General features: G+C 38.3%; 1 protein-coding gene across 1 annotated transcript in view; it reads left to right on the top strand.

Moving 5' to 3' along the window:
* The window catches only part of SPTLC2 (serine palmitoyltransferase long chain base subunit 2), a 109097-nt gene that overhangs the window by 25922 nt on the left and 59286 nt on the right, over positions 1-23889 (top strand). The window contains exons 2-8 of the mRNA XM_058739838.1: positions 2586-2780; positions 10165-10319; positions 11770-11918; positions 13618-13742; positions 19102-19195; positions 20743-20848; positions 21834-22053. Of these exons, the coding sequence (XP_058595821.1) occupies positions 2586-2780; positions 10165-10319; positions 11770-11918; positions 13618-13742; positions 19102-19195; positions 20743-20848; positions 21834-22053 (1044 nt within the window). The remainder of the gene's footprint in view (positions 1-2585; positions 2781-10164; positions 10320-11769; positions 11919-13617; positions 13743-19101; positions 19196-20742; positions 20849-21833; positions 22054-23889) is intronic.

Genomic DNA, 23889 nt, shown 5'->3' with positions numbered 1-23889 from the left:
TTAAGAGTTGGGTACTGGTATTAAATACAGTGTTCTTTTAGATATAGTTTTTTATTTTTTATATTTTATTTATTATTTATTATTTTTTTTAATGTTTATTTATTTTTGAGAGAGAGAGAGAGAGAGCGCGCGCGCACAAGCCAGTCGGGCAGAGAGAAAGAGAGGGACAGAGGATCCGAAGCAGACTCTGTGCTGACAGCGGAGAGCCTGATGCAGAGCTTGAACTTGTGAACCATGATGAGATCATGACCTGAGCTGAAGTCAGACGGTTAACCAACTGAGGCACCCACGTGCCCTAGATACAGTTTTTAAAAAAGATGATCAGAATATTATTTTATTTTTGTTGTGTTTTAAATGTTTTTGATTTGTCCAGCTTAAAAAAGTTTTAAGTTTATTTATTTTGAGAGAGACAGAGACAACATGAGAGGGAGAGAGGGAGACAGAATCCCAAGCAGGCCCTGCACTGTCAGTGCAGAGCTCCACGCGAGGCTTGAACTCATGGAACTGTGAGATCATGACCTGAGCTGAAACGTAGTTGGACGCTTAACTGACTGAGCCACCCAGGTGCTCCTGTCCAGGTTTTTAAAAATGTTTATTTATCTTGAGAGAGAGAGAGAACATGTGAATGGGGAAGGGGCAGAGAGAGAGGGAGAGAAAAAACTCCCAAGTAGGCTCTGAGCTATCACCTCTGAGCCCAGTGTGGGGCTCCATCTCACAACTTTGAGAAGAGGACCTGAGCTGAAAGCAAGAGTAGGACGCTCAACTGACTAAGCCACCCAGGTGCCCCTGCTTTGCCCAGTTTATAACTTGTTTATATGTTATATTAATTTTTAAACAATCTCCTGTCTTCAGTTATTGGCTCATTTCTAGCTATTCTATTCTAAACACATTGCAGCCTTGCTCCTGCATAAAACTTTCAGTAGTAAACATCCACACAAACTTCTACCCCTTTGGGGAACAGATTGATGAAGATCTATATCAGTTTTACAATTAGTTTTCACAAGTTTCTTTAGGCCATCAAATTGAAGCAGTACCATCAGATTCTAAGTATCATGCCTATTTGAATGCCGTTCCTTTGTTAAGAACAAGTTTTTATTTTCCAGCTGTTCTAGCTTGCAGCATTCAGATAGCTTCCCCAAATTAATATTATCGGTATGAAATATTCTAAAATATATTTAACCCTTGGATCAAGTTGCCTGAGAGGCCAAGAAAGAATCTTTTATTCCTTTGGGACTTTTTATAACTCTAGTACAGTACTCAATTGTAAATGTGTTCCTGATAAATTGTGAATGACCATCCTCACTGTAATTGGCTGTTTCATAGTTAAGATTAAAGTTAACACACAGGGGTGCCTGGATGGCTCAGGCAGTTTAGTGTACGACTCTTGATTTCAGCTTGGGTCATGATCTCACGGTTTGGTTTGTGAGCTCAAGCGTTCTCTCTCTGTCAAAATAAATAAACTTAAAAAAAAAAAAGTTAACACACAAACTCCTCTGATGAGATTTTTCTATAAAACAAGATTTCCACTAAGATTGACCAAAAAGTGGGGTGCCTGGGTGGCTCAGCCGGTTAAGCATCTGACTTCGGCCCAGGTCATGATTTCACGGTTCGTGGTTCAAGCCCGCGTCAGGCTCTGTGCTGACAGCTCAGAGCCTGGAGCCTGCTTCAGATTCTGTGTCTCCCTCTCTTGTGCCCCTTCCCTGCTCATACGCTGTCTCTGTCTGTCTCAAAAATAAACAAACGTTAAAAGAAAATTAAAAAAAAAAAAAAAAAGATTGACCAAAAAGTAAAAAGCTTTGAGGTATGAGATCAAAAGTACAGTAGCTTGGTATTTTATATTAAAATTCAAGTGTCCCAAAGGATTAAACCAGGGATAATCTTAGAGTGGAAATGGGTACTTAGGTGAAGATGAAGGGGTCAGAATGATTTCATGACAGTTGCTGACCATTCTTAACTGTTTTTCCCTTGTGTTGCATTTCACTTTCTACTTCTGTACAGTGCTGGACCACTCTTATGTAAGCATTTTACTTTTGTGCATAATTTATTTGTGTTACCACAACAAAGGCTGTTAATAAACCACATGTTTCCCATAGGAACCTAGTACTGGTCATTATTTGGAATACTATGGCTGGTGGCTTTAAGACTATACAGCAGTAAAACATTATAAATAGTTTATTCTAGGACTGATTTACTTTGCTTCATTTATAAGTTAATATACTATTTTTCAGGACAGGCTTTTTCTTTGTTGATTTATTTTTAAATTTGCTTTATTAGAACAAAGGAAATTATACATGCTCCAACCATAGCATTTTAGGATCTATTTCATAAAATCAAATAATGATAAAAATGAGCATTAAGCATTGTTCTTGGGCACTTCCTTCTCCCTCTGTTTTTCTTTATTTGCTGTTTATCTAAAGTATATATAACTTACAATATTTCTGTTGAAAAAAATTATGCCCTGCTTAGATCTTAGTGGATTTATTTTTACTAGTAGAGAATTCTGAAGTTATGCAAATCTGTAAGGACTTAGAGCTTAATCTTTTTCTTACTGGGATTGAAATAAACATTTTTAAACTCCCTTTTAGGTCCATCATGTTACACAAAATGGAGGACTTTACAAAAAACCGTTTAATGAAGCTTTTGAAGAAACACCGATGCTGGTCGCTGTGCTTACTTATGTGGGGTATGGTGTACTCACTCTCTTTGGATATCTCCGAGATTTCTTGAGGCATTGGAGAATTGAAAAGTGTCATCATGCAACAGAAAGAAAAGAACAACAGGTAATTGTTAAGAGTCTTTGATTCTATAAATGGAAGCCTTTTATAGAGATCTTGGTATTTTCACTCATTATTTCTTTAGAGATCTGGGGACACGTTAAAATAAAAATATTCCAGATGAAGTTAAATGAAAGCATTTCACAAAGGAAGTGGAAAACAAGGTTAAGGCATGGAGAAATCAAGGTCTTTAAGATATTTCTAATTTAGTCTTCACAAGAATTTATTCCTGTTTGATGGATGAGAAAGCTAAAATTCACAAGTTAAAATAACATTTCCTAAGACACTTTGTGTCAGAGCTGGTACACAGACACAGGTCTGTGAAGTGCCAGAAGCCATGTTCTTTCTGTTCATGGTACTGTGCTGTATCCCAAGTTGTGGCTCCATTCGTCTCAGAAGATATAGTTCTGGAGAACTCATGATGTGTTTTCTCATAGACACATTGTACATAGATGTTTGGCTCACAGATCAGCTCCTCTCCCCAAACAAATCTGTAAACAGAATGTGGTTGAGCTCTGTTCATGGTAGAAAAACAGTCTTGTTTGAGTAATTGTAAACAGAGATAATAATGGTCGTCTCTGGGAGGAAAGACCTCACTTCACTTTTCTCTCTATACTCCTTTGCACCTCTAGATTTCTGTACAGTATACATGTATTGCCTATTCTCAAAAATCAGCCAAATTAGGGTGAAAAATGCCTGGTGTTTCTAAAAACAAACTTGTTTGTTCCTGGCATGTGAAGTATGCAGAGGTTGTCCTCTAACCCAAGGAATATTTAGATTAGAGATAGATTAGATAGATAGATTAGATTTAGATTAGAGATAGATTATAGAAAGGCTTCAGAAATTAGATTTTTTTGGTCCATCATACTTCTTACTTTTGTGGGGTTTTAGAGGAGAGAGGCAGATGTTGTGGCAGCAAGGTCACCACTGAGAGAGGAGCCATTAGACACTGGGCATGGATGGTGGTCCTGTGGGGGGAGGGACGGGGGCATCCAGAAATGTGGGCAAAGAAGGGACCTCATCAACTGCTAGAAAGCCAAAACCAGTCTGTATGGAATTGAGGATCATGGTCCTGGGAGAACCCAGAACCCAGGCTGTCTTCACTGTCATGTCAGTCATTCTGCATCCTCCCCAGCACCAGAACCACAAGTTGGCCATCCTTCATTGCGCTGAAATGCCTACAGTTCACTTCATCAAGAAGGTATTTCTTGAATACCTAATGCAAGCAAAGCCCTGTGTTCAGAAGTTTGGTCCAGTAGGCAAAACTCGTTGTATGGTATTGCTGTTACTTATTTATGGGCCAGTATCTTCCTATTAGACTGAGTTGATGGTGGTTGTCACTGATGGGAGCTAACGTTTGATTCACATAGCCACATTCAAAAGTCTTTGTCTACAGGGACAAAGTGTCCTAGTAGTGGACATACTTCAAAGACCTACTAACTAAAATGTAGAGGTGGGTGTGGGGGTACTGGTTTTGATGTGGAGAGTATTCCAGGCTGAGGGGATGGGGTGGGCAAGGGTATGAGGAATGTTTGGGAGCAGCTGGGTTTTGGCTGTATGAGAGATTGTGGTTTGAATGTCAAGCTAAGAACTTTGGGCAGTGAGGAGTCTGGGCAGTTTTTGAGCAGAGGAGTGGCCGGAGAGTTTGCATAGCTGGTGTTGTGTCATGGTGTGATAAAGAATGAATGGGGTTGCATCAGAATTACTTTGTAAAAGAGTACATCACGTTTTGAACTTGTTCTGTGTTTCCAGAGGGTGAATTTACTCTTGAGTATTGGGGCTGCCTGTGTGTACTTGACCTTTGTGTTAAGGAGTCAGAACACATAGATTTTATTAAGTAGTTTCTAATTCTGTTGAGGAAACATAAACTCTTCAGATTTAACGGGTCTTTGCAAAGCACTATACACATAAATAGTGTCTGAATTGTATGCAGATGTAGAACAAAAAAATAGCTGACTAGCATTGAATTAATCAGGAAATAATTGTAGGAGGAAGTAATAGGAAATATGTGGGACAGAGGGGGGACATTTGCTTCTACGGTTTAGAGGACTGTACTAATTTGTTTGAATTCTTTCAATAGGATTTTCACAGTAGATAACATTAACAGTTAAAACAGTTGAATTCTGCCATTTTCTTTTCTTTCTTTCTTTTTTTAATCTTTATTTATTTTTGAGAGAAAGACAGTGTGAGCAGGGGAGGAGCAGAGAGAGGGAGACACAGAATCCGAAGCAGGCTCCAGGCCCTCAGCTGTCAGCACAGAACCCAAGGTGGGGCTCTAACTCACGAACCGTGAGATCATGACCTGAGCTGAAGTCGGACACTTAACCGACTGAACCACCCAGGCGCCCGGAATTCTGCCATTTTCTTATCAAAGTTTAGCTTTTAGAGGGAAAGGAAGATCATTCAGCCCTATGGTAGAGGATGTTTATTTTCTGATACTGGAATAGATGTAGTGAGAGGGATATGCAGAGTTTTAAGTGTTACATTGGAAGAAGTGAGGGAAAGTGCTTGGGATCATAAAATGCAAATCTAATGTTGCCACTTCCTCATTTCACTGAGTGAATGGTGTTTATAACTGCCTCCTTACTTTCTTCCCCATTCCATTATAAAAGAGAGCCCATTTTAACTATTTATGCTAGTTCTTTATGTGTTGCTTTGGGTAGAACTGAAACCCATGGCCCCAACTAATGAGTTAGCATGACTTTGTTCTATTCTATGTAAATTGTGGAAAAAAAAAAAAATCTTTGAATTCTTTACTGCTTGATCCTCTCCTATTAGTGTTATTTTGGAGGAGAGTGTTGTTTTTCCCAGTCTGTAGTCTGTTTCTTTTTTATGTGAGATGAAGCTACTAGTCCTCTAGAAACATGTATGTGATTAGATATAGCAAAAGGTTGAATTTAAAACATTCCAGTATCTAGACAAGAAATACCTAAGAAATTTAAGGATCAAATCATGGTAGGTAGTTCCCATACAACTTACCAAACTTAATATTTTGCCTCTACGGTTTGTTTATGATCAAATATTCAAAAATGGGAAGGATAAGATATTGGGAAGGGACATTATTTATCCACATCCTGATATGTTTAATTTTCAAGATACAAAAGAAGAAAATTATTTGAAATAGATTAATAGAAATTCCTGGAAGTATTTTATTCTTGACCTTCCTCAAAAAGTAGTTTACTAAGAATATTCTGATGGTTGCCATCGTAGCAGTATCTTTGGAAACTATTAATGTCGTATAGTTGCTTGATGTATTAAGCTGAGGGATTATCAGTTGGTTTGCCTTTTTTAGTTCTGTGGACTTACAAAGAGCTCTACTTTTCATTGTTTTGTGGTGTGTGTGGAGGCCTGGACAGCAGTCATCTATTTTTTTTTAAATAGCCTCATTGAGATAAAATTTATATACCATAAAGGTCTCCTGTTTAAAACATATAATTCAGTTAATTTTAGCATTACAGTTGACCCTTGAAAAATGTGGAGGTTAGGAGTGCCGACACCCCCCACATGCAGTTGAAAATTTATGTATACTTTTGACTCCCCCAAAACTTAACTAATACTCTTCAGTTGACCTGAAGTTTTGCTGATAACATAAACAGTCGATTAACACATATTTTGTAAGTTATATGTATCACATACTGTATTCTTTTTTTTTTTTTTTTTAAGTTTATTTATTTATTTTGAGACAGAGTACCAGCAGGGGAGGGGCAGAGAGCAAGAGAAAGAAAGAGGATCCCAAGCGGCAGTGCAGAGCCCAATGCAGGCTTGAACTCAAGAACCATGAGATGATGACCTGAGCCAAATCCAACAGTCAGACGGACATTCAAGTGACTGGGACACTCAACTGACTGAGCCACCCAGGCACCCCCACCTTTTATTTTCTTTTTTAAGTAATCTCTACATCCAAGGTGGGGCTTGAATTTATAACCCTGAGACCAAGATTACCTGCTCCACCAACTGAGCCAGCCAGGTGCCCCTTATATACTGTATTCTTAAAGTAAGCTAGAGAAAAAATATTAAGAAAATTATAAGGAAGAGAAAATACATTTTTTTTTTTAAAATTTTTTTTTTTTCAACATTTTTTATTTATTTTTGGGACAGAGAGAGAGCACGAACGGGGGAGGGGCAGAGAGAGAGGGAGACACAGAATCGGAAACAGGCTCCAGGCTCCGAGCACAGAGCCCGACGCGAGGCTCAAACTTATGAACATCAAGTTCAGACAGCGCATGAAGGCTGTTTGTACTTTACCATTGCCACTCACCTGCCAGTTAAGTATTTTTTGTCTGAGCAAGTATCCCTTTAGAGTACTTGTTATATTGTATTATAACTTCATTTGTGTGCTGCTCCACTCCACTAAGAGGTCCTTAGGAGTGTAAAGGTTGTGTCTTACTCATTTTTATTCCTAATGCCTACCTTAGTGCCTGGAAAGGACAGCTCAGTAAACGTTTGTTCAGTGACTGAGCAAACAAGTATTAGGTTGGCCTGACTAAAGTCATTTCACAGTGACTAAATTAAGAAGGAGGAGGAAGAAGAGGGTGAGGATGTGGAGTGGGGATGGGGGACAGGCTGGGGGAGGGGGAGGGTAGGAGTAGTGGGGGTATTGTGGTTTGCGGAGAGAACTGTCTTGCTTTTTAATATATCCTGAGTCTGGCAGAAGTATTCAGCAAAAGGCATTGGAAGGAAGGAAGGAAGGAAGGAAGGAAGGAAGGAAGGAAGGAAGGAAGGAAGGAAGGAAGGGAGGAAGGAAGGAAGGGATAAGTCCTCTATTTTAACCCTGTCCTAGAATATTTAAACTGTAGGAGATATTTTTGGGAACACTCTTGTTGCCTAAACTGGAACCCTGAATAGTTACCCTGTTCCATCCCCACTCTTGCTTCATTGCTAAGCTGCAGGGAGTTTGGTTAGCGGCCTTTCAGTTCTTTTCACCGAACCTTCTAACTGTAGTCAAGCTTCTACCCTGGCCAGGAGTCCCTCTCTTCTGCCGTTCTGTCCCACCAGCTTTTGGTCTCTAACATCCCTCACTGTGGCAACTTTCCTGTCACTCTGTGTAAGTCTGTTCCTGTCTCAGGGACTGAGGTGTTGTCTCATCGGAACAATGAGGAGTGGTGAGCTCCTTGATCTTGACAGTCTCTGCCCTCCCAGCCACACCCTGGCTGCCCAGAGCTCTACTTCACTTGAGCCTGCAACCGTTTTGGGTTTGGTAACCCTTCCAATAAATGGGACCAGACTGTCTTAAGCATTTTCTGATGTTTATATAGTAAAACAAAAATAGTGCTCTTTCTTCTAATAAAAATTTGTCTGTGATGGAGTATTTCTCTCAGGTGTTTGAATTAATACCTTTAACATTAATGTGCAGTATTTAGAAAGGGTTTAAAGAAATGAGATGAGTTTGTACTGTTTACCCTATTTGATGTGAATGGACAAAGATTGGAAACAACTCCCCCTGCTCCCACAATCCTACTTTGGGAAATAAATGCATGGTGAATGACAGCCAAGGGAAAGTCCCAAATTAGAATTTGGATGTCTTTGTTCCAGTTTTCATTCACTTAATATTCTTGTTGGAAGAAGAGACTATCAAAAAGGATACATTATTTAAGTAGTAAATTTCCAATTATGATAGACACATTATTTATGGATATTTTCTCAAGGAAATGTAAATGTTAGGGCAATTGTGAAAGAGATGGTATCAGGTACTGCACATTCCAGAGAGTACTTTCTGACTCTGCTCAGCTTTTTTTAAGATTTTATCTACTGTGAGGCTTACTTATTAGTTACTTTATAGTCCAATGTCATAGAAGGTTAATTATAAAATTTTATGAAGTCTTTTTTAGCAATAAAAATCTTACACAATAAGGCTTAAGCTTTGCATGTTTCTAATTAGCTTATTTAACAGATTAATTTAGATTGACACCAAGTCCAGGTCTCGGGGCTAGAAGTTCAACAGTTTGCTAACTGTAATATAGTTTTCTTTTTATTTGGTTTACCCCTTATCTTCAGGAGTCCAGTTGCCCTAATGTGGTCTGATCATGTGGTCATATCACATCAGTCATAACATTATGCATTCATTTTAGCTCCACCCAGACTATTTTTTTATAGACTTAATTTTTAGTGCATCTTATTTCAGGGAAGAAGGGAGGGCTTTAAGTCCCTCATCATGGGAATTCATCATGAGAATCTTTTTTTCAAACTCCCATCCAAGGAAAGAAACCTGAGATAGGTGTCTTTCTATATAAGCAAACTTTTAGTCTTTCTTTTTTCTTATCATTTTTCTTTGGATATGTTTCACTTTGATTTTAAAAATATGCAGAGGATGGAATTTTAATTTCAGAATTATTATTTTTTGTTTAAAACTGAAATTAGTGTTTTTTTTTAAGTTTAATTTATTTTGAGAGACAGAGAGAGAGCATGAGTAGGGGAGGGGCAGAGAGAGAGAATCCCAAACAGGCTTCATGCTGTCAGCGCAGAGTCAGACAAGGGGTTCAAATCCGTGAACAATGAGATCATGACCTGAGCCAAAACCAAGAGTTTTGAATGCTTAACCAACTAAGCCACCCAGGTGCCCTTAAAATTAGTGTTTTTATTTAAACAAAATTTTTTAATGTTTTTATTTATATTTGAGAGAAAGAGAGAGAGAGAATCTGAAGCAGGCTCCAGGCTCTGAGCTGTCAGCACAGAGCCTGACGCGGGGCTTGAACTGAACTGTGAGATCATGACCTGAGCTGAACTCGACTGAGCCACCCAGGTGCCCCAAGACCTACTTTATTAAGTTAAGTTCTTTGACTCTACATTCATGCAGTCAGATGATTATTTACAATGATTTCATATAGGTTAGCCATCAAAGCCAAGTGGCTTTTACCTGATTAAGAGTTGTTTTACCTTGAGGCGCCGGGGTGGCTTAGTGGTTTAGCATGGGACTCTTGGTTTCAGCTCAGGTCATGATCTCACGGTTTCGTGAGTTCGAGCCCGTGTGGGGCTCTGTGCTGGCAGTGTGGAGCTTGCTTGGGATTGTCTCTCTCTTCCTGTTTCTCTCTGCCCTTCCCCACTCTGTCTCTGTCTCTCTCAAATAAACTAAAAAAAAAAAAAAAGAGTTGTTCCCCCCCCCCCCTCCCTTTTTTTAAAGTAATCTCCACACTCAACATGGGACTCAAATTACAACCCTGAAGTCAACAGTCTCATGCTCTACTAAGCCAGCCAGGTGCCCCAGAGTTGTTTTAAAGTTTTAAAGTTGTTTTTAACATAGAGAATTGATGCCTTTGTGATTGTTTTCCTTATCAGCGAATTCAATATAATTGACCTCTCATTCTTAAGTGCTCTTACAACATGAAAAGGGAAGTTGTAAAAATTTTCTAAAGCAATTTAGTTAAATTCATGGTATTTCACCATTTGTTGGCAGGACTTTGTGTCATTGTATCAGGATTTCGAAAACTTCTATACAAGAAACCTCTACATGAGGATTAGAGACAACTGGAATCGACCGATCTGTAGTGTGCCTGGAGCCAGGGTGGACATCATGGAGAGGCAGTCTCATGATTATAACTGGTCGTTCAAGTGAGTCTCAGTTGGGAAATTATCTCTTGACAGCAACAGAAAGGAATTTCTTCACTTCAGAATTTATTCTATTGCAAATTGAGTATTCTGTTAAAACAAGAGTCGAAGCTGAGAGTACAGCACAACATAATTAGTTTCCTTGCATATAGTTCATTGTTATCCAGATTTTTAAAATATATTTTTCTGTTACATTTGATACTGTGTTGGATTATAACTGAAAACAAAGTTTAACTAATTAAAAAGAAAAACAAGAAGCCAAAGAAAAACTGTCCTTTCTGTTACGCCACTTACCAGAATCAAGTGTCTGAATATACTTCTAGATATTTTGATTTCTCGAATGGTTCCAGGATATATGCAATGCTTTTACTTAAATAGGCTGAATAGTTTAGAAAACTTTTCATATTCATAAAACTTTATTGTTTAGATCTCACAAGTATTGCATGGTTGCATTGTTACTATTAAAAAAAAAAAAAGATAATACAGATAAATGAAACATTCCCCCTTGACAACTAACCACTATCCCTTCTGCAAATCCACTTCCCCACAAATCTTCACTCCCCAGAGGTGACCACTGTTACCAGTTTGTTGTGTATGATTCCTCCAGATGTTTTCTGTGGGGTATGTATGTGGTGAATCCACTGGGGTTACGTACAGGTAATTTTTGATTTATAAAAATGGGACCATACTATAGAAATCATTTTATATCTTGCTTTTTTCTTGCTAACATGTTGGTAATATCCTGCTTGTCTGTATCCACAGCCAGCTTAATATTAGCAGTGGCTACTTAGCATCGTATAGTATAGATGTATATAGTGTATGGCAGGTTGGGCTGCACCATCCTTTGTTAAAAACCCCAAAATTTCAGAGTTCAAACAGCAGCAGTTTCTTGTCCACACTTCCCGTCCACCTTAGGTTGGTGGAGCCTCTGAAACATGTTATTCTCACTGGTGGGCCCAGGCTGATTGAACTTCCATCATAATGGAATGTCACTGGTCTGTGTGCCTGGAGAAGGGGCATGGTAGATAAATTGTGCAGTGACTGTGAAAGGATCTTTATGCAGCTATCCTTTCATATCTGTGTGGAAATTGCTGAGTCAAAGAGTATGTACTTCTTTTAATGGAGAAGTCCTGCCAAACTGCCCTCCAAAAAAAAAAAAAAATTACTGACTGATATTCTTATCTACAGTATGTGAGACTGTCCTGGCCAACACTGGCTATGGTCAGTTTTTAAATCTTTATCATTATCTATACGTGAAAATTACTATTTTGTTTTAACTTTCATTTTCTTAATTTTAGTTTCTTAGTGAGTTTGAGCTTCCTTTCTACTAGGCCATATTCTCCCTACTTTCTGTATATGGTGCTTCCTTTTATATCATCAGTGTGTTTATTATTACGTTTACATATTTGATTTGCTCATGAGTTTCATCAACTTTTATGGTATTGAAATACAGGTACACAGGGAATATAATTAAAGGTGTTATAAACATGGGTTCCTACAACTATCTTGGATTTGCACGGAATACTGGATCATGTCAAGAAGCAGCTGCCAAAGTCCTAGAGGAGTATGGAGTTGGAGTGTGCAGCACTCGGCAGGAAATTGGTAAGTGCAGGCTCTGTTTGGCCAGCTAATGTTCTTAATTGTGCTACTCAGGAGGGAATAATGCTGATACAGAGCTAGAATAGTAAGCATCCAAATACATACTTTGCCATATAGTTTCTGAAATAACGGATGATTTTAATGTGTTCAACACATGTTGAGACATATTTATCTTTTCCATCTCTAGAAATATCTCTAGAAATATCTCTAGAAAAGTTCCATAAGTATTTGACTCATTTGCAGCTTTAGTGTTCACTTTGTTGGCTTTTACAAATGGTAGTGGTTAAGAGTGCTGTTTCCTAGGCCTGACCCTGTGGGCATATGAGGGTTATTTAATCTGTTTCCATGCTGGTAAGTGGGGATGAGAATAATTACTACCTTATAGGGCTATTGAAGAATTAATTCATATAAAGCATTTGTGACTTGGCAAATATTCAGTAAATGTTAACTTTTTGTTATTGTACCTTTACAAAATGTAAAGGTGAATAGATTTATATAAATAAATTTCATTTTTGTTCATAGGACAATTTCAAATTCTTCTGTTTTGTTCCAGAGAACTGATAACTATAAAGGTTAAAAGGCAACTTCTGGATATTTATTACTATGAATCACCCTCAAACTTAGTGGATTAAAACAGTAATTCATCATTATTTCTCATAGGTCTAAAGATTGGCAAGCTTAGCTGGGTCATTTGTACTCAGGTCCTTAATGACATAGTTTAGGAAGCATGGTGCAATGACGATATATGGTAATCAGACCTTACATCTTTATGGCACTTTGTAGTTTTTAAATTTCTTGAGCCTTTTCTCTCTTTTGATCCTCACAACAATGTCATGAGGTAGATAGAGCAAATATTATTATTGGTATTTAGCAGATATGAAACTGAAGCCCAGGGAGGTTAAATGACTTGCTTAAAGCTTTGAGGACTTGTAGCATCTCAGTTCAGCAGCCTTTTTTTCACCATCTTTTCTGCATTGATCAGTCTTGTTCAGTCCTTACAGATTTGATTATTGACATAAAATCACAATACAAAGTGAGGGAGGATGTTTTTTAACTTGTCTTTTGCTACATAACAAATCATTCTAAAACCTAGCAACTTAAAACAGACACATACATTTATTTGCTTATAATTCTGCCATTTGGAGAAGCCTTGATGTTTATCTTAGCTCCATGTGGTGTTGGGTGGGGCATTATGGCTGAGAATAGAGTATCCAGGGTGGTTTCACTTACATGTCTGGTACCTCAGTTGGGTAGTGGGATCAGTCAAGGGCTGGCTGAGCCCTGCATTCCTCTTCCATAGTCTCTTATCCTCCAGAGGCCCTCCTGCTCCCTGTGGCTTTTCTTTACAACAGGCTAGTTAGACTGTTTTGTGTGGCAGCTGACTTCAAAAGTATAAAAGCAGATGTTGCCAGGCCTCTCAAGGCCTAGACTTAGAACTATCAAGTGTTAGCAGGAATGGGAGAAATTGTTGGCAATCTTCTTTACAGAAATTCCATCACAGGTGCTGAATCTGAAGGTATTCAGATCTGAAGTGGTATCGACCACGATGTCTTTCATTAGCCATTTCTCTTCATACTACTCTTCCATAGAGCTTAGTCTGAAAAGGTTGTAACATGAAGACTGTGATTTCTTTTTATAAAGTAATGAGTAACTCTTAAATTCAGGATTTGGCAGTGTTAACTTCACTAAGTTCTTCACACAGGAAACCTGGACAAGCATGAAGAACTAGAGAAGCTTGTGGCAAGTTTCTTGGGAGTAGAAGCTGCTATGGCATATGGCATGGGATTTGCAACAAATTCAATGAACATTCCTGCTCTTGTTGGCAAAGTAAGACTTGTCATTTATGAAAACTCTCTAGTATGTTGTAAAGCATTCAGAACAAGCCAAAGGCTGTTGTAAACTTCATACCAAACCTGGTCTGCCGAAAGATATTTCTGTCACAAATTTTTGAATAACAATATCACATGGAGACTTAGTGGAAGCTTTCTTGCTAGAACTCATGATTCTTTACTCTTCCATTAGAGGACTCTTGCCTTCATCATTCATGTGGTTTTGAAAGGGATTCTGATAAAAACCTCATAAAATGCTAAAATTTTGAAAGAAAGAATGTTTAATTTGGAAGGTTGTTTAACAGGTGGTTTTTCCTAAGTAGAAAAATTTGAAAATACATAGGTACCCTAATACTTGTTCTTATAATGCGTGTTGCTCAGAGATAATATAGGCAAATTATAGGCATATATGTAAAGTGAAGGTAATACTATAGGTTAAAAGTAAGAATATAAGTTAATAATAGTGAAGGTTTGAAGCACCTGGGTGGCTCAGTCAGTTAAGTGGCTAACTCTTGATTTCGGCTCAGGTCATGATCTCACAGTTCATGAGATCAGGCCTGCATCGGGCTCTGCACTGACAGTGTTGAGCCTCCTTGGGATTCTCTTTCTCCCTCTCTGCCCTCCTGTGCTTGCACTCTCTCTCTGTCTCTCAAGATAAGTAAATAAACTTAAAAAAAGTAATAATGAAGGTTAAAAGTAGTAGTACTAATAAAAATAATAATTTAAGAAGTGTGTATTTTTTGCTCCCTTGTGGGTAGAGTTTGTAAGGGGGCAGTTAAGGAGAGAAGAGATAAGAGACTTTGTAAATTACATTTTAGCAGACTGACACTCTCAGCTTGAAAGGGCCCTCAAGGAATTTTATTTATTTTTAAATTTTATTTTAAGTAGGCTCCACACTCAATGTGGGGCTTGAACTCACAATCCTGAGATCAAGAATTGTATGCTCCACTGACTGAGCCAGCCAGGTGCCCCAGGTTTTTAATATTGATATTTAGGAATTGTATATTGAAAAATTGGTAGATTACTGAGTTGGAAGACTTGGGTTTTTGTTTGGTTGCTTATATATTCAAATTTATTTATTTATTTATTTTGTATATTCGAATTTAGCTCTATGACTGTGAGCATGTCACAGCCTTCCTTTTTTTTCCTTTTAAGTTTTATTTATTTAAGATATCTCTACACCCAAACCTGGGGCTCAAACCCATGACCTCCCAACGTCAAGAATTGGCCTGCTCTTCTTTTTTTTTTTTTTTTTAAATGTTTATTTTTTGAGAGAGACAGTGTGAGTGGGGAAGAGGCAGAGAGAGGGAGGGAGACACTAGAATTGCCTGCTCCTCTGACTGAGCCAGCCAGGCACCCTGTCACAGACTTTCTGAGCCTCAGATTTTGCTTTGTAAAATGAGGTACTTGGACTAGGTTAACTGTAAAGTCCTTTTCAGTTATATAATGTATGGTTTCTTTTTTTTTTTTTTAATTTTTTTTTTTTAACGTTTATTTATTTTTGAGACAGGGAGAGACAGAGCACGAACGGGGGAGGGTCAGAGAGAGAGGGAGACACAGAATCTGAAACAGGCTCCAGGCTCTGAGCTGTCAGCAGCTCAGACGCGGGGCTCAAACTCACGGACCGCAAGATCATGACCTGAGCTGAAGTCGGACACTTAACTGACTGAGCCACCCAGGTGCCCCTATAATGTATGGTTTCAAGGCACACATGGAACAAATAGAGAACAAATACCAAGGGAGGAGGTTTAAACCCAATTATATTGATATTATATGATATTATATTAAATATAAATGGCTTATACATTCCTATTAGAAAAGAGAGGTTGGGGGCATCTGGGTGGTTCAGTCATTTAAGCATCTGACTTTGGCTCAGGTCGTGATCTCACTATTCATGAGATCAAGCCCCACGTTGGGCTGTGCACTGATGGTGCAGAGCTGGCTTGGGTGTCTCTCTCTCTCCTTCTCTCTGCCCCTTCCCCACACACACTTGCTCTCTCTCTCAAAATAAATAAACTTAAAAAAATTATTTTTTCAAAAAGAAAAAAGAGCTTGTCAGATTAGATAAAATTAAGTAGGTTTCTACCAAAAACCTACTTTAAAGACACAGGTTAAAAGTAAAAGGATGAAAGGAGATACAGCAAGCAAACAATAATTGAAAAGAAAGTTAGAGTGACTATATTAATACAAACAAAGATTTCAGAGCAAGGAATATTTCTCGGGGTAAAGTGGAACATTGTATAATGATACAGGAGTTAATTCATTAAAAAGATAACAATTTAAAATATATCGGTACCTAAATAGAGCTTCAAAGTACATGAAGCAAAAATTGATGAAAGGAGAAATAGACAAATATATAATTGTTACTAGAGATCTCTGTATCCTTCTCTGAGTAATTGATAGAACTAGGCAGAAAATCAGCAAGGTTAGAGAACACTTGAAAAACATTATCAACCAACTTGACCTAATTGACATTTATGAAACATTTTACCCAATAACAGCAAACATTTACCAAGATAGGCCATTTTCAGGGCCATTAAACAAGCCTTAACAAAATTTTAAAAATTTAAATTATTCAAAGTATGTTCTCTGATTCTAATGCAATTAAATTAGAAATCAGTAACATAAGGGGCATCTGGGTGGCATCTGTAAGTGTCAGACTTTGGCTCAGGTCATGATATCACGGTTTATGAGTTTGAGCCCCACATTGGGCTCCGTGTTAACAGCTCAGAGCCTGGAATCTGCTTCAGATTCTGTGTCTCCCTTTGCCCCTCCCCAACTCGTACGTGCCTGCTCTCTCTCTCAAAAACAAATAAAATTAAAAAAAAAAAAATCAGTAACACAGAGATACCTGGAAAATGCTCAAATATTTGAAAAAACATACTTCCAGATAACTCATAAGTCAAAGCAGAAAGGCAACATAGAAAATAATTTGAATGAAATGGAAGTGAAGCATATTATAATTTGTGAGACAAAGCTAAAAGCAATTCTCAGGGAATATGTAGTGTTAAGTGCTTGTATTAATAAAAGAAAAGTTTTGGGGTGCCTGGGTAGCTCATTTGGTTAAGTGTCTGACTCTTGATTTCAGCTCAGGTCGTGATCTCATGGTTCATGAGATGGAGCCCTGTGTTCCATGCTGACAGCTTGGAGCCTGCTTGGGATTTTTCTCTCTCCTTCTCTCTCAGTCCCTATCACCCCTCCCTTCAAAATGAAAAAAATAAACATTAAAAAAAAAAGAAAAACATTTTTTTTGAAGGAGAGAGAGACAGAGTATGAGGAGGGGAGAGGCAGAGAGAGAGGGAGACACAGAGTCTGAAGCAGGCTCCAGGCTCTGAGCTGTCAGCACAGAGCCCAATGTGGGGCTCAAGCTCACGAACTGCAAGATCATGACCTGAGCCAAAGTCAGATGCTTAACCGACTGAGCCACCCAGGCACCCCAAAAAAGAAAAATTTTTATGGAAACCAATTTGACAATAAATTTTATATAAAAAAAAAACAACCACATTTTGAATCAGCTGTCTAAATAAGGACTTTGAAAAAGAAGAGCAAATTAAAGAGTCCCAAAGAGTCCAAACAGAGGAAAGATAAAATAAAGGTAAATTCAGAAATCAATGATTTAGAAAAGAGACAATGGGGAAAATGTGTGAAACCAAAGATGGTTCTTTGAGAAAATGAATAAAATTGATAACTCTCTAGCCAGACTGGTGAGGATAAAAAGAAGACACAAATTACCAGTGGCAGGAATGACAGAGGGCACATCACTACACATCCTATAGACATTAAAAGGATAATAAGTACATTTCAACAACTTAGATACAGTGGACATATTCTTTGAAAGACCTAAATGTATGGTTCTTTGACTTCATCACGTTGATTATAATACATTCCTGTCCTACATTTTAGCAGTATAAATCTTGAGATTCTTACTTGGAATTTCTCAGAATTTTTCACAGTAAAGAGTTAAATAATCTTGTTCTATTCTTCCCTGTATGTTCAGAAACTCTAATAATCATGTAGAATTAGAGATCTTATATACAGACACGGAAGGTCTTACCTTAAAGATTTATCTTTCAAATCAGGTATTTTAGTTGAAATGTTATTAAGTATCATTTAATCTATTAAAGGCAGGAACCAATACAGTTTTAATATTTCTTTGAGTCTGATACTAAATTCTATGTGAGGTTGTTGATTATTCAGCTTCAAGGAAGGGGGAAACAGTATACTGTAGAATAAGAGCATGTGGGGCGCCTGGGTGGCGCAGTCGGTTGAGCGTCCGACTTCAGCCAGGTCACGATCTCGCGGTCCGTGAGTTCGAGCCCCGCATCAGGCTCTGGGCTGATGGCTCGGAGCCTGGAGCCTGTTTCCGATTCTGTGTCTCCCTCTCTCTCTGCCCCTCCCCCGTTCATGCTCTGTCTCTCTCTGTCCCAAAAAAAAAAAAAAAAAAAAAAAAAAAAACATTGAAAAAAAAAAGAATAAGAGCATGTGTTCTGGTAGCAGAAGCTTTGTAATGAATCACTTAGCATGCTTCTGACCTTGGGCAAGGATTGTTAACTTCTCTGAAAGGGAATTTCCTCATATGTAAAGTGGGGATAATAATAGTACCTGCCTCAGAGATTTTTTTAATGAGGATTAAAAGTAATAATGCCTTTAAAAGCCTTAACATAATGCCAGGAACCTATTAAGTACTTAGCTGTTAACTGCTGACTTTTAATTTTATTTTATTTTTGAACTAAGGATAGTTCATGGTAGATTGATAAACAGAAATGGTGAATAAGAATGTCTAAAAAGGAGGTAAGGGCCTCCTGGCTGGCTCAGTTGTGGAGCATGCAACTCTTGATCTCGGAGCTGTAAGTTCGAGCCCCACGTTGGGTGCAGAGATTACTTAAAAATAAACTCTTAAAAAAAAAACATAAAAAGGTAAATAACAAATCATATTGCAGATTTTGTCAGGAAAAAAAAATGAGCTGGAAAGAGAAGAAAATAAAATTGTATGGAGGGAAAGGAGGAGGATCCTTTTAAGGTACAGTGGAATGCAAGAGTGGCAAGTAAAGGATTTGAAGACTTGCAGAAGAGAAATTCAGTGTTTGGATGTAAATAAAAATTGTTGTTGTATACCTGAATATTTAAGTCAGTCACAGGACTGAAGAAATTAAAAGGCTGGAATTCTGCATCTACTTCTAAGTTAATTTTGCAAAACAAAAATATGTATACTTTTCTTCTTCTTGAAATTGATAGTTTTGCTGTTGTACAAGCTTTCCTTAATAAGATAGCATTATTCATGATTTTAGTGTTTTATAATTTGTGTAACTACATCTTTCCTTCCAGCTTCTTACCTTCCTGTGCTTGTGGTTTTGCAGGGTTGCCTGATTTTGAGTGACGAACTAAACCATGCATCTCTGGTTCTAGGAGCCAGACTCTCGGGAGCAACAATTCGAATCTTCAAACACAACAGTGAGTTTGATGTGGAATCCACTTCAGACTTTAGTGTTTAATATTTTTTGGGTTAGTGGCAGTGGTACCATTAGTTACATTAATAATAGAAAATCTAAATGAAGTATGTTGCAACATTTAAAATGTCCTTCTGGTCCAGTCTTTTAAAAGTTATTCTTGGGGCACCTGGGTGGCTCAGTTGGTTAAGGTTCGGCTCAGGTCATGATCAATAGTTTGTGAGTTCCAGCCCCTAATCAGGCTCTGTGCTGACAGAGTGGAGTCTACCTGGGACTCTCTCTCTCTTTCTCTGTCTCTGTCTCTCTCTCTCTCTCAAAAAAATAAATAAACTTTAAAAAGTTATTCTCTTCCTCATTAGAAATAGAGGCTAAAGGAAGCCTTTTGGTACAAAATACAAGATTCTCCTTTTATTTGGCTTTCAACTTTTTCTAAATAAATTTTTTTAATGTGTATTTATTTCTGAGAGAGAGACAGAGTACAAGCAGGGGAGGAGCAGAGAGAGGGAGACACAGAATCCGAAGCAGGCTCCAGGCTTTGAGCTGTCAGCACAGAGCCCAATGTGGGGCTTGAATCCATGAACGGTGAGATCATGACCTGAGCTGAAGTTGGCCACTTAACCAACTGAGCCATCCAGGTGCCCCGAGAGAGGCAGGGGAGGGCTTGTGGTGGGGGAGAGAATCTTAAGTGGGTTCCATGGAGACTGATGCCTGACATGGGGCTCGAACCCCTGGCCCTGGGATCATGACCTGAGCACAAACCAAGAGTCGGATGCTCACCTGACCGAGCCACCCAGGTGTCCCCAGAGCATTTATCATTAACAGGAAAATTATGATCCTCATTAATGGTAGTACCAGCCAAGCTGTTTCTGGGCCTGTTAACCATCCTTAAGGACCAACAGAGCCATGAGAGCTAGACAATGTACAGACAGCTGATCAAGTCAAACAAAAGGCTAACTGATTGCCAAGCTTTCTTACCACATAGTCTCATGGGTGCGACTGGCGTATTTTTAGCACACTACTAAGTTAAAGCTGTTTAACAAGCAGTTATTGAGTGTATCCTGGGTGAAAGGAAATGGAGCATGCGCGTGAATTTCCCCTCCTATTTGCTTTTTAAGAGGTGTATGTATTTTTAATAGTTTATTTGCACTTTCTTGCTCAGTCTTTTATGTGTGTATTTCTGAATGACTCACTAGGATTAAAGATACAGTTGATTCTACGAATACAAAAAAAAAAAAGCTAACTGAATGGTCAGGTATTTAACATGAAACATGAGCCATTTCACAAGCATGCTAACCAACTCTGAATCACCTATGCCACAGTTATTTGGTGGAGTTTTTGTGGTTTTGAACATTTATTACATTTCAGATTGTCATTCAAGCTAGAGGTAGCTCACCCATTTTGCCTTTTTCTGCTCAGTTCTGATTCCGTAAGTTAATGTCCTTTGCTATTTGAGACACCCTTCCTGAATAAGAAATGTGTATTTGCATTTCTGAAATAAAGTTCAGAAAGAGGAAGTTACTTTGTGCTGAAATTCTTTTTTGTGTGATGTAGATATGCAAAGCCTAGAGAAGCTGCTGAAAGATGCCATTGTTTATGGTCAGCCTCGGACTCGAAGGCCCTGGAAGAAAATTCTAATCCTTGTGGAGGGAATATATAGGTAATCCTACTTTCCTATTCTTATCTTTTCTGATTTGGCTCCATGAAGTTACAGAATTTTTAAGCAGAAGGGAATGGTAATCTAGACCCCTCTGGAAACTAAGGAAACAATGTTTATGATTTGTTAAAATACCTGGAAGCAGGGGCGCCTGGGTGGCTCAGTCGGTTAAGCGTCCGACTTCGGCTCAGGTCATGATCTCGTGCTCTGTGAGTTCCAGCCCCGTGTCGGGCTCTGTGCTGACAGCTCAGAGCCTGGAGCCTGCTTCAGATTCCGTGTCTCCCTCTCTCTCTGGCCCTCCTCCTTTCATGCTCTGTCTCTCTCTGTCTTAAAAATAAATAAACGTTAAAAAAAAAAAAAAAAAAAAAACCTGGAAGCAGAGTTTGCACTAGAACAGAAGTCTTTTTCTCTGGCTTTTCTTTATTCTTTCTGTTGTGCTTCATAGTCTCCAGATCACCCCTCTGTTAGGGTCCTTTCTTTTTCTGCTGTTTATAGAGGGAATTTATACAGAGGGCCAAGAATTGGAATATATTTTCTAATATGTCAAATCATACATCATTTCATTTGAAGAAAGATTTTATTCTGGTTTATTTGCAGTCCTCACACTTACTTTCTTACGTCCTATTTTTTTTAATTCTTTTATTTCATTTTATTCTGTTATTTTAATTACACATGCAACGTAATACAAAATCTAATGTTGCCTGTAATTACAAGCATTGGAAGAATCTGGTGACCTTTATCCATCTGTGGTAAATTAAGATCAGTTCTGTTCTGACGCTTGTTTTAAAAGATCCACTCTCCTTTCCCCTAGACATCTGCCTGGCCATGGCATCACCTAACTTTGCTAGTTTAAAATCACAGGCAGAGTTGTCAAAACTATTTTAAAAAAGCAATAAACTGAAAAAATTAATAATAACAGTAAGTTGACAGACCAGCCCCTAATTTTGAGTTAAGAAGTCTCTGTATGTATTTTTTCCTGTCTTGCCAGCATGGAGGGATCTATTGTTCGCCTTCCTGAAGTGATTGCTCTTAAGAAGAAATACAAGGCATACTTGTATCTAGATGAAGCTCACAGCATTGGGGCTCTGGGCCCTACAGGTCGAGGGGTGGTAGATTACTTTGGCCTGGATCCTGAGGATGTGGACGTTATGATGGGAACATTCACAAAGAGTTTTGGTGCTTCTGGAGGATACATTGGAGGCAAGAAGGTAAATGGGCCATGTGAATTGAGCAATTGAGGATAAAGGGACTGGTGATTAGACTTGGTAACTCACTTGTGACAGATAAGAATCTGGAACCCCGATGTGGAGACCCTGAATTTGTTTGTGGCTTAGGCTCACAGTGCCTTTGGGCTTCACAGTTCAGCTTAGGGAGTGACTGATAAACTAAAGGCGGGTTCTGTTCATTGTTTGTTGTTTTCTTATTTGAGCTTCGCTCTAAACTACACACTGGTCTGAGATACAGAACACTCTCTTGTATGAGAGAACACACAGTGGTGCTGCCTGTTTGCCACAGTCTTCTACTGGGTTTGAGTTGTGCCCACAGTTTCAAAAGTAGAGTTTATAATGAGAGCCAGTGGGAATAGAAGACCAGTTTCCCTCCCCTTGACCTCAAATGCATCTTGGGTGATCATAGAGACAGGAAGAAAAAGATTATTTTGCCTGCTCTGGTGTACTACAAGGCATTGTATTTTTCAATTTAAAAATTATGTAATGAACTCTGAGGCTTTTGAGAATCAATGCGGTGTGATGGAAATGGCTGAATTATGAGACAGAGGCCTAGGTTTGAATATTACCCTAACTTTGTGAGACCTTGGGCAAAGCATTTAACCTTCCCATTTCCTTATCACTAAAAACAGAGATATATATGCCTAGTTTATAAGATTGTATAGTAAGGGTTGAAAAAATAATGTACGTCCATGTTACAACATGGATGAATTCGGAAGTTCACGTTAGTCAGTTTACATGAACTTAAAGAAGTCAGTCACAAAGGTCACATTGTATTATTGCTTTTATATGATATATCCAGAGCAGGCCAATTCAGAGACAGAATGTAGGTTCGTGGTTGCCAAGGGCTGAGGGGATGGGAGAAGCGGCAAGTGATTGCTGATAGGTATGAGGTTTCTTTCTGAGGTAATAAAATGTCCTAAAATTAGATAGTAGGGCCTGGCTTGCTCAGTTGGTAGAGTATGTGATTCTTGATCTCAGGGTCATGAGTTCAAGCCCCATGCTGGGCATCGAGCCTACTTTAAAAAAATAAATAAAACAAGATTAGATAGTGATGAAAGTCGCACAGCTCTATGAGTATACTGAAAGCCACTGAATTGTATACTTTAGAAAAGTTAATTCCATCTCGGTAAAACTGTTATTTAAAAAAACTCTCCATGGTATTAGAAAAAAACACATCATTTGTTAGTATTTGTATGAGGTATGTGGTAGGAGCTCATACATATCTCTAATTCCTTTTTAAACCTTGACATTGGGAGGCTTAAAGCATGGACTTTCTCTTAATAATTGATTGCCTTTTAGAGAAAACTCATTATTAGTGGTTTTAGTCAAGGTTGATAGAGTTTTACCTCAAATTTTTGTTAATGGAACCAGGCTCACTTTGGAGAGTTTGATTGCTAAGATTTATTGCCAAACCAGAGGACTTGAAATCATACTCTGGGAGATCATTTAGGTATGGTATATCTTTGCTTTTGTGGGTTTTGAATAGTTTTTAGTGTTTTTGAAGTGATACACTATTTTTGTAGTCCTATTCTGTGTGTCCTTTTTGGGTTCTGATACATGAGCTACTTTGCACATTTTATTTAAAGATTTAGTGAAGTTAAAAGGAGAGAATAGGGACATAGACCTGATTGTTTTGGACTCCTTGTAACTGGCATACAAAGTTTTTCTTTACTCAGTGAGATGGCTTTCCTGTTCTCATGAAAGACCCAGTGAATTTCTATTCTGCCATATTTATATTGTTTTATAAATCTGTGTATCTGGAGGATATTTAGATTTTTTAATGTTTGGGGGGGCAGAGAGACAAGGGGACAGAGA

This window comes from Neofelis nebulosa, chromosome 7, assembly GCF_028018385.1.
Source record: "Neofelis nebulosa isolate mNeoNeb1 chromosome 7, mNeoNeb1.pri, whole genome shotgun sequence".
NCBI lineage: Eukaryota > Metazoa > Chordata > Mammalia > Carnivora > Felidae > Neofelis > Neofelis nebulosa.
The sequence above is the reverse complement of the archived record's forward strand: the minus strand, read 5'-3'. Positions and strand labels throughout refer to the sequence as shown.